We start from the raw sequence: 15,313 nt of genomic DNA, 5'->3' as shown, positions 1-15,313 counted from the left end.
CTCTCTTATGGTCCTGCCACAGGAATTCATTTTCATTTTTTTCCTTTCCTTTCTTTTTCCCTTCTTCTTTTCATCGTATCATATCGCTTCATAGCGCCACATCACAAGAGTCACCTCAAGGCCCCGTGAGCTAAAGACCCTCCAATAACTGAGAGAAAACCCCAACAATCAGATGGCCTGCCATGAGTAAGCACTTGAGGATAATAGGAAGAAAAAAAAACTCCTTTTCAACAGGAACACACCTTCAGTAGAAGCAGCCTCGGGAATTCAATTCAGTTTTATTTATACAGGACCAAATCACAACAGCAGTCACTTCAAGGTGCTTTATATTTGAAGGTAAAGACCCTACAATAAGGGGGCAGCCATCTGAAACAACCGGTTGGGGGTAAGGGAGGGAGACGGGATAAAGGAAACAATGTGGAAGAGAGCCAAAGTTTAATCATAACTAATGATTAAATGCAAAGTGGTGAATAAAGACAGAGTGTGAAAAGAGGTGAGTCAAGAGGAAACGCTCAGTGCATCCTGGGAAGACCCCAGGGTTCAGGGTCACCTGATCCAGCCATAACTACATGCTTTTTCAAAAAGGAAAGGTTTAATCTTAATCTTAAAGGAGAGAGGGTGTCTGTCTGCCGAATCGAAACCAGGAGCTGCTTCCACAGAAGGCTGAAGGTTCTGCTTTCCGCACTAAGGTTGAGGTGTTGATGCTGACTAGGCCATTGAAACTTGCACAGAAACTGCACAGAGTGCTTTAAAAACCTTCTTTTTAACATGGCTGTATTTTATGCTTAAAATAAAAATGAAATTCACTCGAATGTCCAATTACCACAGATTGTTGTGCAAATTACTTTGAACTTGTTCAGAAGTCATGCTCTGTATATAGCGCAACGTAACATAAAATCCAGCAAAGACAAACTGAGTTTCTCTTCCCTCCCCATAATTTGATTTGAAATGAAATTCTAGGGTGCACTATACGGTTTTAGAGCCATGTTGGACCAAATGCACACTGTTCTTAAAGCTCATCATTAAACAGTGTCACACACTGAGCTTCAAACACTGCCGCACTGCATGGTATGCAAAACTTCACAGGTTTTCTGCTGCTCTGCTGTGAAAAACTAATGAGGCTATTTTCAAAAATGGCAATAATTTAGAAAAAAGGTGGGGACAGACCAACTTTCGTGACCAGACTTATATCAATTTGCTTAGAACCTAAATGGTACACCCCAGTGAAATCATGCAATGTCAAATATACACCTATTTCTATTCCACATCGGGAGATTACAGGTGAATGTATGAGGAACCGTAGCTGTCACCTTGATTCAGGCCTATAGGAAGGTAGATTGTGGCTACGCATTTATGATTGAAACTGTCATATAAACTTAGAGGCAGGTGAATGTTGCATCTCTCTTATCGCCTCTGTTCTAATTAAATGAGCCCCTGAATTTGGTTTTTGGCACCTTATATGTTGTCGCCCAGCAGAATGATATGGTTTACTTCATGATCTTATTTGCATAAGGTAATTATGGCTGCTGGAAATGTGTGAGCTTGAAAACAGAGGTGTATGTCTGTCTCTCAGCGTCTCTTCCTCTTCTCGCTATCCCTGTGTGCCTTTAGATGTGGCCTCAGCAGCAGACATGGTGGCGGATTCACTGTTCAAAAGCAGGATAGGAAAGGAACAGAGGTAGAAAGGGGAGAATATTAAAAGTGGAGCAAGGAAAGATATGAAGTCAGAGGAGGCAGTCAAGGGATGAGAGAAGGAAAGTAAGGGTAGAATGGGCGGGGGAGTTTTTTTTTTTGTTTTTTTTTTAATGCTGGCACCATCTTGGACACCGTTTTTCACAGAAAGGAGAATGACACAAAAAAGAAAGAACACAGAGTGAGAAAGAAAGTCTGCTGAAACTGTGATGGACAGGCCGATGTTTGAAGAACATGATGAAATACTGTTTGCATTATCTCCCTCACTCTCTCTGTGCTTTTTCCCCCCATCAGGATTACGCCGCTACCTCTCTGAAAAATATTTCCCCTTGAATTTAAAAAAATAAATAAAAAAATACTTCCATCCCTCGCCACTCATTACTAAAGAATCTCTGAAATCCTTCGTCTTTCTAATAAGTATTCTTTACGATCCCAGTTATCTTCAAAGTAAGCAAGTAAGACCTCTGCTCTTTCTTCTTTTTCCTCTTATGTATGCGACTGCTTTTTTCATTATTTTAAAATATCTTCAAAAGGGATGTTGTCCTTCTTCAAAGAGAAGAATGTATAAAATGTATGTAAAATATAATGGAGTAAGGTAGGTGTGTGCACAGCTGGGAGGGACGGGGGAGCCAGACCTCTCCCTTCAGCTATTCCACTGGTGTTACAGGCTCTTTCCCCCCTGCACCACCACCACCTTACTGTGATGCTTCTTAAGAGGGAACAGAGTAAAAATAAAGAGCCTCTGTCACACACGCAAATCTTTTCAAACACGCTTCTGCTCTCATTTCAGTCTTAATTTCCCATGTTATTATACTTCAGTCACAACTCTGTACCCATCAAAACTCCTTTGAATTATGAAATAAAATATTTTCATAGCGATATTTGTGAGTTTGTCAAGTTCGCCATCCTGATTAAATATTAATGTGCTATCATTCAGTGCCGTTTTCCTCATTACCACCCAGTGTTTCGCCTGCAGATAATAGCACCATGTAAAACTTTGATGCACGCTGGTGCAATGAGAAGTCATACGAGCGTGTTCAACATGTTTTATATCTACTGCATGGGAACACTTTCAGAAGGTATACCGTATTGTAAAAATCCAGGTAAAATATATGGCTGAGTACACAGTTCTTGACAAGGTCTAATGAGCTTTGTGAGGCTGCAGGCAAAACAGCGGTTTTGGGTAAAATGTCAAGATTAAAAAGCAGACTTTCTTCCAGGGACAGGGCTAATCTGAAGAAGGAAAGGTTCAATGTTTGCCATCTTAGCTACGCATATTCACCCTGCTGAAATTTTAGCACTACAGACAATATAAATTTGACAAATTATGCCCTGATAATAGAAGTACATACATACTAATACATCCTATATATCCAGCTGCAAGCTTGAATAAGTGTTGCAAATTTTATGGTATCTCATCCACTTATACCCAGGAAATTTCACCGTAGGAAAAGTCAGGGGATCAGCGGCATTATTAACATACAAGCTTTTGGGATTCATAAATATCCACAACCTCATGTGCAACACTAGACGACTGGCATTCATCACTATCAACATCAACTTCTCCACATCCACGTTTTCCTTTAAGAGGTTCAACTGGAAATCTGAACAACAGAACACTGACCAAATAACCCACGTCGGACACTCCTCTTATAAGCGCCACAATGTTTTTGTCTTTGATACCGACCTCAGAGAAGACACACCCAGACAATGCATTCGATGAACAGCCATGCATTAAAATCTGTGCTCCACAGCAGTCAACTGTGACCAGGTCAGCAATAGTATCCTCAAAGTTATAAGAAATAATGCAATATTTCAAGAACCTTGCAGACAGCAACATCTATTAGTGCAAACCAAACTAAGCACATTTTGCATCTTTCTTTTCCAGACTTATGGTCCTCGATGACAGGCTACCCAGATGAAGTGTAACTTTATTTACAGCAGCAGCATTACATAAATAGCATAAATCAAACGTAAGAACAAAAGAATAACATAAGTGCTTGACACTTAAAATTGACTTAGCCTAGTAACTCTTCAGGAGCTGCACAGTATTATTACATAATAAAGCTGTCTGGGATGTTGTATCTTGGTTCAAGCTTTTAAACTAGTTACTTAAAGCCCTCTTTTTCCACCATGAAACTCCATCGGTAACATCCATCCAGCATTTGCTCTTCCTTTTTACTGCAAGTGTCTCCTTTTTATTAGCCTGGTTGTACTTGGTGTGTTTTGGTGAAATTAATCTGTTATACGCTTGTATATTATTGTGTTTTGTCAGACTAGTCTCCTTGTTTTGCCTGCTGGGGAGTGTAAATGCATGGCATTGCTACACATGGCATTGCACATGCCTATCAACCAGTGGGCATTCCTTCCCTTTTTTTGAAGCATGTGACTTTTTCTCCATTTAGTTATTATTTCGTATAGACCATCTCCTTTACTCCAGGGAGTAAAAAGTGATGAATATTTATCAATTCATCACTTTTTTTTTTTTTAAACAAATAAGTTCAAAGTACTTTATGTTCTACTTTGCTAAGCTATATTTCTTCCCAGGATTTACTGGCTGTCATTCAACTCACTCCAGTGTAAAATAATTAGATGTTTGGCAAAGAAGTTTCCCAACGCTGCGAGAAACATCACCTCCTGTGGATTCGCATCACTAATGTGGGTGAAACTATATTACCTCTCAACTTCCGAGCAGTCTGAAAGTCCAACAGTGCAATCAATAACAGAATATTAACCTTTTTTTTTTTTTTTACAGAACACTCATATGTGCACATTTTTCTGATTAACCTAGTATTTAACACATTCTCTCTTGCCTTCTGTGATAAGGATTGAATAGAAGTCAGAAAGAGTCTCCCCCTCTCTCTCTCCAGACAGTATCCTAGTAATGATGTAATTAGTTTTATTTATGTCTTGTTTAACACTTAGCTATACAGTCAGTGGCCTCATTAGCACTAATTCTGTAAATGGTGTATACAGTATGTGCGCATAATTAGTGAGAAGACAGGGCGGAAAAAAAATGAGGTATCACCTCTGAAGGAATAATTACTCCATAAATAGGCGTGGCTGCACTGTGGGTCCCAATACACCATGAAGGGGACTGATCGTAAGAAAAGCAGCACAAGCAAGAGAAGCAGGAGTAACAGAGTCAAACTTATGCATCTAATCAAAGGTTTGGAGACTACTTGGTCTGAAACATTCTCAGTCAGCTGCAACAGTGCTTTTAGAGGGCATATTTGTCTAATAGGACCCTTTCTGCAGTGGCTCTGCTTTACAGAGTTCTCATGGGTAAAATATAGACTGCTAATGATTGTGCTACAAGACTGCAATTTGTACGAATGCAATATGTGCACAAAAAGAGGAAGGAAAAGTCACTGGAATCGTGGTGCTTTCCAACTCATTACTCCACTTAACTCAGCTACAGTGAACTGGCACAGCGGTCCAGCACTTTCAAGGTCAGCTCCCTTGACTGGCAGCTGGAATTGTGCTGTGGACATTTTTGAAATGGTAACAAAAAAATCCTTCTGCAATAACCGGACAGTGTGAAAAGTTTCTAGATGTAAGCAACGTGCTGGTTTAAAAACCCATCATAATGCCACAGAGAGAGCACTTTGAGCTTTGCTTTCAGGTTGAATCAGAAACAAATCTATAAAGTTAATAACTGTGGAAATATTTTTTCCAGTTCAGTGACTCCATCTTCAAATACAAACTGAAAGTTAAGCATCTAATAGTGATTTGTGGGATTTTTATTCTAAAACTAAATGTCATAATGAGATATACAAAGACCTAAGCAGGTTTTCTGGATCGTATACTCTAGCTCTGTGTTTATATAGTACAATTGGGTATGCTTTAAATGTTTATCTGTGTGTGTGTGTGTGTGTGTGTGTGTGTGTGTGTGTGTGTGTGTGTGTGTGTGTGTGTGTGTGTGTGTGTGTGTGTGTGTGTGTGTGTGTGTGTGTGTATATACACTATGAGTTTGAGTGATCAATACTCAATAAGCGAGAGAATGGCAGCTCCAGGCAAAGATAAATGGCTGAGTGAAAAAATCTCAATCTCTTTAGTCAGCACATTGCCATACAGCAGATGCACATTCACAGCTACAATTATGCAAAGCACAAGCATTCTCACACACAAACGCACACAACAACACACACACTCACACATTAGAAAACTGACAAGCACAGGTAAACAGACCGCAACACTTACATAAAAACAGGCTATTTTGCAATATCACCATAAACAGGGCAATTAACATAAGGAGCACCTCTATTTAGCAAATGAACACTTGAGCCACTCTAATGAAAACTTCCAGTGGCAGCAAATGGAAATCGGTTCATTAAGCCTTAGGGAATAATGGAAACCCAGCCTCCGTATCGCAATCCCATGAGTTGCTCCGTCATGCTTGGGTGCCATAATCAGATGGGAAAGTAACAGTTAAAGACCTTCAAAGTCAATAGTGGGAACAGAATCTTTAAGAAGTTTGGAGTTGTAAAGGCTGCCAGTGTTACAAAGCAGCTGAACGTGGCTAACATGGGTAAACTCCTATTTTAAAATTGGACACAAAATGTCATGTCAGCGTTTTATGATGGACAATAAGCATATCGATTATACTTTCACACCTATGTATTCAGAGTCTCTCTAAGACTTTGGCCTTACCTTGAGTGAACATGCTGAATGCTAATAAATGAATCCCAAATTTATTACAGTGATTTTATAACTTAAATATATAAATAGAGGCAATCAAAGAGAAAAGGATGATATGATTGTAAATGAAATGTTTTGAATATTTTGCTCAATACATTAGATTTTTTTTACCTTATGTAATTTTATATTTTTTATTGCTTCTTCTTAGCAAAACTGCTACATTGTCAGATGTCAACAATTATTATTAAGTCTAATGTTAAACAATGGTAAACAATCAGATAATGTACAACAGCATGTACAACATGATGGCAAAGACTTGGGTTCATGTTCTACATGATAAATTATAAATACTAGTTTTAGTATACTACTGGGTAATTACCACCGTAATATGTAGGTAACATTAGGTAAATACAGCTGAAATACTATAACACAGTGGTTCCCAACCTTTTGGAGTCACAATAGAAAAATCACATGGCACACCACCAAACAAAAATGTGACAGAAAGCATTTTGATCATTTTTCCCTGGGCACCAAGTATAGCGGAATTGGCTGGGTTTGTCCCCAGTATACCTTTTTCGCTTTCTTCTAACCACTAATCATGCTAGGGCCTTCATCTGGGTCGGATTGACTACTACTTCCCCCCCGCCCCCAAATATTTAACTATTGCTATTACTCGCAGTGTGGTCTCAAAGCATGTAATTTCTTCTTCGTCTTCTTCTGTTTTAATGGCAGTTGGCAACCCATTTAATTAGAGCAGGTAGTTATACTGCCCTCTAGTGGAAGAGAATGTAATTGTTCTGCCCGTTACTCACGCCGATCGCTTAGAGGACTAATCAGGTGGAACCAGATAATCTTCCATGGCACATCTGATCATTTCTCGCGGCACAGGTTGGGAAACACTGCTATAACACACCAACTCAACAACTCCCCCTAGAGTTGTGTCAGGTTTATAAATCAGATATTATAGAAATATTGCATATTTCTTGGGAAATGTAGGATTCCTACAACACTCAGTATTTATAGCAATATAACAACTTGTGAGTGGTGTTGATTTTAATTATTGCATATTTAACGCTAACCTCTTGCTAACCTATTTATGGGAAGCGCAAGCAACTCTGTATGAATGATGTCAGTGAAAACATAAATGTCAAGCAGCAATAATACTTGTATACTGAGTTATACGCTGATGAGATAAGGCTCATTTTGACAGTGAACGATAAATAAGAGCTTTATTATAGCATGTGTAACATTTACTAATTTGCATTTTATGAATGTTTAATGTGATTAAATGTTGTATGTGTGACTAGTTTTGATCCAAAAACTGATTGTAATCGTTTCCTTTACCGTATTTTGTAATTTTCCTTTTGAAGGCAGTACCCATTACAAAACCTCTACATCTAAAAAAAATAAAATATAAAAACAAGCTGTTCATTGAGGCTTTAAAAACACATCAAACACCTTGAGTAAATCCACAGAGAGTTCCATTTCTATTTGCAACTGAATGACTTCAGTGGCTTGAGTGTTTGGCGTCTTATTGCCTGGGCATGAAATTATGTGATAGCGACAAGAGAATTGAAAGAGCGTGAGAGTTATTGAGACAGTGTTACTGCTCTTCAAGTAGCGAGTGGGAAACACTTTGAGACAGCGTGACACACCACAACACACAAACGCACATACAAATACGCCACCCGCTGTCACAGGAAAACAGATCTTAAACTGGAGCGCATACAGTAATGTGTGCCAACTGTGATATATGAATGCAAAAAACAAAAGCAGGCGCGCAAATGCTTCACGTATGCCCAAATATAAAAAACACATGCTTGGGTATGTAATTTCCCCACCCCCCCCAATAAGCTCATTTGCAATGCAAAGCAAGCATGTGCATGAAATATAGATACGCGCACCCTGTCATACATATCTGAAATGCAATATCACATTAAGTACAATGTGCGCCTTAATAGATAAGAGAAAGCGAGAGCTAAAGAAAGCACAAGAAAATTGTATAAAGCATGCACAGTTAAGATAGTATTGTAAATAGAGAGGCCTGAGATTCAACAAGAGCGAGGCAGGCCTATTGGAGAAAAAAGCCTGAACAGAACGCAGAATGAACAGGAAACGATAGCGGACAGAGCAGCATAATGTGGATGGAGAGAAGCATCATGGAAACACATAAACCAGAAATGTCATGCCAACAAAGCAAACCATTTGACTTAACTGACAATGGGGGGGCATAAAAGGAAACATAAAAAGTACACAGCAGAGGAGAGAGGGGAAAAAATCCAATGGAAAAAAAACATGTGAAAGTGGAGAAAGAGAGTAGATAGGTTCAAAGTTTTTTTCCAATAACGCTTCTTTCACTGTTGGAAAAAATGGCCACTACTTCTTCAATAAGAGAGGCGAGGGAAGACGAGACCTGGAACATAATGATAACAAGCACTCACTCTTGTAGAACATACTAAGACTGGGAAAAAAGGAAAAGGAAATGACAACTTAAAAAAAAGAAAAAGGAAAAAAAATGAAGAAATGAGCTAAAAATGAAAGTACAACTGCTAAAGTGTGGAGCAGAAGGAAAAAGCTGTATATATTTTAAGTTAATGGACTTGAACTTCACTTGAGGCAGGAGTTCAGGGAGTGATTACTGCCATTAGGATGCAGGAAGGATGTGTGCGTCACTGCGTGCGGATGAGTGTGCGCGTAGAGAGCAACTTACTGGTGTGCTTGTGTGAGCAGGAATGTGAGAGCGTGCAATTCTGACCTTGAATGTCAACTGGGACACACTTATCCACTTCTTCTGCTGGCCTCCTTCCTTTTTTCTGTTCTTTTATTTCAACATTTTACCTCCCTTCTTCTACCTGCACTAAAACCCATGAGAGCCAGGGTCCACTCAAAGAAAAGGTCAGAGCCATTTCTTCAGTTATTCTCGGCCAATCACCCCCCACCTCCACCCCACTTTGCAGCCTCTTCTTTCACTTCTCAATCACATTTTCTGATCTCTTGTTTTTCTTGCCTTACTTAGAAAAAGAAGATGTTGTGTACACACAGAAACATGCTTAAAACTTCTTCACGAGCAATAGCTGGCACGCAATGCATTGCTGGTTTAAACTAAAGCACAATTAAACTGCATTAGTATTCAGATGTGTAAAAGGATAATTACAGTCATTTTCCCAGTCTGTTCCATTTCTGATGGCTCATTATGATTTGGCATTTTTTGTCACTCTTTTTTTAAGATATTACTTTGTCCTCCTACATCTACGCAGCCAAGCAGCATTTGAACCATGTCAAATGCGCCTGTAGCCTCGCTGATCCCACTATTCTATCGTCATAACAAAATTAAGCTGTGCAGCCAAACAGTCTTCGAATCCATCAATTTATTTGTAATGGAAGATAACTAAAGGAATCAAATGAGAATGAGAAACGCTAACTGGTAAAGTGAGTAATACTGAAGTATAATGGCAAACGTTAAGGGTTAGGATAGAGTTGAATGTATGTTGTATGAAAAAAAAAACAAAGGTGAGTGTGTATATATGAGTGTGAGTACACATGTCATGAAAATATGAAAAAAACCTATTTAAAACTGAAAATTATATATTGCTCCTTACTTTGGCAGACAAACAGAATTCACGCTGCATCAAGCATAATATTCAGCCAATGAAACAATGTTTCTGTTGAATTCAGGACACTGTTTTTTCTGTTTTTTGTATGACAGTGAAGTCGAAACTTAATAGATAATTACAATAATTATATTTTTGCATTAAAAAGTATCATTTTATTTGAAGAGTCTGCACATACTACTGGATTAACCCTTATAGAAACATAAATAATGCATTTAGGAATTACCAGTACTGTTAATTTAGGGCATTTATGTGGCATAAACCTTACACTGGATGATAATATTATGCATCTTTTCTTACATTTCATTGTTTTTATATGATCGAGTTGATCCGCCTCGTCTCCAGTCTTCTAAAATCTCTAGGATCTCGCACCCTCCTGTCACACTGACACAGATTTCAGGTTCATAGGGAGGTATAGTTTGTAATAATGCAGACCTCCACCTGAGCTGTCAGACTTACCCGACCTCCCAGACCCAACACAGTGTCCATCAATTTCTAACAAAGGGGTTTGCCCTATGTAAACATATTGATTCTCCTTCAGCTGCCTCTCGTTGATGCGAATGACCATGCATTTTCTGGACAGAAACACACATGCAGTAAACCTACACTCCCACTGTATTATACTGGTTAGTACTGGCTTCCTTGTCGTTCTTCACCTGCTCCTTTGTGACTTACAAACCTGTGCTGCTTATGGTAGAATGCTGATTATTATTGAAATTAACTGGCTTAATCTTTATTTATAAATCAAATCACGTTTGCACTGTTAGATCACCCACACTCACATGGATGAATTTTTTATGATTGGACAGTTTGCTCTTACATTTGATGTCTATGATACCATTTCCTCCCTAAATAAATGCCAAGCAAAAGCATACATAAAATTTCATTTCAAAAGCCATACATCTATTCTCGCTCCACCCGTTATTGAAACAACCTTGAAGCAAACTTAAACCACAGGTGAAACACTGTTTTGCTATGATCCTCCCAACCAGTAAAATGCACTGCCTAAAGAGCTAAATCCTACACTGAGGCTCTAAAGTTTCAAGACCTTCCTTCAAAAAATAATCTGTTCAAAACAGATCAAGATTTTGTGTCCTAGCTGCTTAAAACTGGATTCTTTTGTCTGTGCGTTCAACAGCTGCACTGCAGTGCATTTTCTAAGCATCCCAAAAGCAGCTTTCTGCACCACATGACTAAAAATATGTGGTAAATCTATTTTTGACAGAAGCCAAGTCATGCTGTAGAGCAGATGAGGCAGGGCAGAAGTCATACACAAGAACAGCATAGAGATTTTTCTTTTTTAAAATAAAAGATGACGTGCAAACAGACACCCCAGTTCTGAAACACTCTTTGTGTATTTCCGAGCTGTGGAACGAAACAGTTTTGGCTACACAACATCACAGACACGCATCTAGTGTCTTCCCAATGTAACATCAGAACATTTATTCATTCAACCCTCCAAACACCCCCTCACACACAGAAATACACTGACCTGGTAAAGAGTGTGGTTCTTGTCCTTGAAGCAGGGCATGAGGCGCGAGTAGATCTGCAGGGAGTAGTAGTAGGCAGCCAGTTGGAGCGACAAGGCCGAGTGGCACTGCTTCTCAAAACACCTGTTGGCATCCAGCACCTGCAGGTAAGAACAAATATGAGGACATGCAAGACAAACGATCACAGTGGCATTTTCACAAATTGACTCTTTGCTGGCTGTACAAGAAAAACAGAGAAAACTTTGAAATGTGTGAAATGATAGCTGAGCTTCATCTTACAACCATAATCCTTTTTAATTTTATAGTTCTGTTTATAGTCTATAAATAAACCAACAGCAGCATCTTAAAATTTCACTGCTTATTAAGACCACTGACATAAAGCTGAGCTTGGCAGTCATATTTATTTATTTTTGAAACACTGGACACAAATTCCATAATGAACTTTCAGCATATTCTAAATCAAGAGGCCTGAGATGAAAGTAGACTAATGCATTACATCTCGTCTATGTTTTCAGTCCGTCCACAGCCTAGCTTATGACGGTAGACAGTCGTCACACTGTTACACGAAGAGAGATGCATATTTACAACTTGTGAAACGTCTAATAAGATGAGAGGTCAAATCAAAGGTGTAAAATGTCAAATGAAATAGATCATGCAGACAAAATGGATTAGCTCAACTATCTGATGGTCTCAATAAAATAAAATCCAACTCCTTTTGTTACTAGGACGTGTGCGAGTGTCCCCCTACCTGAGGCAGAGCAAGTAAGTAGGACAGAGCCAGCATCATGTCCCTGGGAAATGCATCGTTGGCCAGCTGGAGCAATACTGTAAAGGACAGAGAGAGGTGAGACGATTTTAAAGCACTGATTACCAAAAAAACGGATATGTTTTAATATTCCAGAAATATATCAGGAAACACTATATAGGAGTAGAGGTAAGAAAAATCAGACACAAATGAAGAAAAAACCTGAAAATCCCTGAAAGGTTTGGTTTCTGTCCACCTTCACACTAAACTACTGCATGCATGTCTGCATCTACCTTGATACAGTGGACTTGGCTTTGAATGTGCAGGTTTCTGCAAGCACACAACCTTCAAATACAGATCGTATTTATTAGTCAAAGACAAAGTACGGGTCCTTTTCTAATAAGTGCTCTCCAGATGAGCACAAACTTAATCAAAGTGCACTTTAATAGTGAATCCCCTGAATGCAAAATTTGCCTCTGCGTGGCTACCAACAGCAACTCTGTATGCTGCACCTTTCTCTTAGGGAGGCAGCCTGGCCCCCCAAAAAGGTTCTCCAATTCTAACACAGCCATCTCAGTTCAATCACAGCTACACAAGCTGTCAGCAGGACCACATTTAGCTATGATTAAACACAGACAGACTCACAAGGTGAAAACAACACCACCCTTTATGAGAAAGATTAGATTGAGATTCACTACAGGCCTCAACAGGTCTATAAACAAAGCAGACTAAGTACTTAACACAAACTTAACTAAACTAAGCTATTTGCATTGCATGAGTAAAAGAAGGTAGTAAAAAATGTGAGATTGTATTGTGATGGGACGGCGCCAATGAGTTCTATGATCAAGTCTAAATTATATTAAAATAGTATATATACATAATATATATACACAAACACAAATACATTAAAAAAATAAAACAGAATATGTATGAAGGGCACCAAGTAGCAGGCTGATTGCCCCTCTTTTCTTCCTGCAAGTAGATATGGCTCAGACTAAACCCATCTATGATCGCAACCTTTGTTCTGGTCTCAATCACACCTGCGGTTGTTTTGTAATTTTGTGATTTGATCTTGCACTTTCAGGCCTACAGTATATAGATGAACTGACTAAACAGTTGGTTATACAGTTTATATATCGGCTTTTTAAAGCTTGCGGCTTTTTCTTTTCATATTGCAGGTTTCATCTTGTTATCTTAATCTATATGAGCCTCATATAAGTTATTGTAATGATAAATCAAGCAACAGAAGAAAACGACACCTGATACACAGTATATACATATGACAGGCCAAGGTAAATGCTTCCAACAGTCGCAGTCTTCTGAAGAATAATGAATGTTATATGATTTTATATGTACAACATTGTATATATAATGAGTGGCAGGCTTTCAGAGCACATTCTAATACATGAACTGGCATTTATTTAATCTTACTGATCAATCAAAATGCTTTACGGGGTTCTATATACTTGAATCATTCACATTCAAAGGCATTTTAGAAACATCATTTAACCTCCAGTTTATATGTATGCATAACTTTGGACTGTGGAAGGAAGTCAGTGTACTGGGAACCAGGAACTTTCTTGTAGTGAGGTGATAGCACTAACTACTGAACTGCCGTGCCTTCCACTAAGTTCTCCCTTGCGAGCATAAATAAGTCTTTGAGGCTTATTTGTAGTTATTCAGATAGAAGTATGGTATTATGTGTCCAGAGACACAACTTAAATGCCTTTCAACTGCCATGGTGACACACACACTAACCCCTACATTGGGCAGATGGCTGCTTAGCCACTGAAATTTCAGCTTCTATAACTCAGTACTCTGGACTTGAAAGCCCATCATGAACTGACCTTGCCAAAGTACTTAGACTCACTGGCAGGGCAACAGTGCTGTCATGACTGGTAATGGGACTGAAGTTTTTCTGTTCTTTTTTTCCTGCCAATATTACATAAATACAGCATTAAAAATCCCAAACAGAATCACAAAGATTTTTTTAAAACACTGAAACATTTGCTGCACGATCACCATTTGCATTTACTTTTAAAATTCTGCATTCACGTGCAGAACTTGTGAACTTGTGGGGTTTATGGCGGTACAGCAGCAGCAAGCATTTAATGATTGAGAACTAATTAGTATGCATATTGATTAGCTTTTCATAAGTGAACAAAAACTCAAATCCCATTCAGAGTTAGCACGAGTATGAAACTGGGAACCAGTCCATGTCTATGCAGTGCCCCTAAGGCTGATGGGTTTTGGAGTGTCTACAGAGCTCTGGGCACAAGGATGGAGTTAACCCAAACAGCTTCCCTCTAGGCCACAATAGTTAGACACAATGAGACCAAAACACACAACAGCACTCACATGATTACAATTAAAAATATGTAGATGAACTTGATAAATTCCAAACACTGTAAGCGCACGGATGCTCTCAGTTAATCAATCACCAACGAACACACTCGCTCACTCTGAGGAAACAGCGGGAGGCAGCAGAGAGGATCAGACAGAATCACTTTGTAGTCTGAGACCCAAGGAGAACAGAAGCCTGCATTGGTGATAAGAGCCCGAGACAAAATGAAACAGACAGAGAAAAGTAGAGCATGGACACTGGGAGGGAGACAGAGGCAGGGCACAGGAAGAGTCACACTGTAGAACAAAATGCACACTAATATGCATATGTGCACACACATGGTTGGAAGGGCATGGCTGAAGGTGCACGGCGTTGCATGTGCGAGCAGCAGCGAAGTAATGCACTAGTTTAAGGACCCATAACAGCTCTCTTGAGCAGTGTGCCCACCCTCCTCCTTTGCTCGTTTTTCTCTCCCCTCCTCTCCTACCCCACGGGTTTCAATGAGCTACACCTCAGAATGAGCTGATTACACGCCTCTCTAAAGCTACAGATACCATCGGGACAGGAATTACCAGAGGGGTAAACACACACACACAGACACACACACTAAATAGATAACCCTGCCTTTAAAGCATACAATATTTCTTCTTGTGAGTGAGTGTTTGTGTGTGTGTGTGCGTTTGTGAGTGAGTGCAGAGAAAGTGATAGAGACAACACACAGAAAAGTGGGTGCATGAGATGGGCTGTTTTTGTGTGTGTCTGCGTCCACACACACACACACACACACACA

The 15,313-nt window shown here is 39.3% G+C and overlaps 1 protein-coding gene across 1 annotated transcript in view; it reads right to left on the bottom strand.

Annotated features, from left to right (window-relative positions):
- Positions 1–15,313, bottom strand: part of nbas (NBAS subunit of NRZ tethering complex) — a 181,837-nt gene that overhangs the window by 80,392 nt on the left and 86,132 nt on the right. Inside the window, exons 40-41 of the mRNA XM_031726216.2 lie at positions 12,183–12,259; positions 11,437–11,574 (exon numbers count right to left, since the gene is read on the bottom strand). Coding sequence (XP_031582076.1) covers positions 11,437–11,574; positions 12,183–12,259 — 215 coding nt within the window. The remainder of the gene's footprint in view (positions 1–11,436; positions 11,575–12,182; positions 12,260–15,313) is intronic.

Source organism: Oreochromis aureus, linkage group 15 (genome assembly GCF_013358895.1).
Source record: "Oreochromis aureus strain Israel breed Guangdong linkage group 15, ZZ_aureus, whole genome shotgun sequence".
In the NCBI taxonomy this organism is placed as follows: Eukaryota; Metazoa; Chordata; class Actinopteri; order Cichliformes; family Cichlidae; genus Oreochromis; species Oreochromis aureus.
Note: the sequence above shows the minus strand (reverse complement) of the source record. Positions and strands in the feature narration are given on the sequence as shown.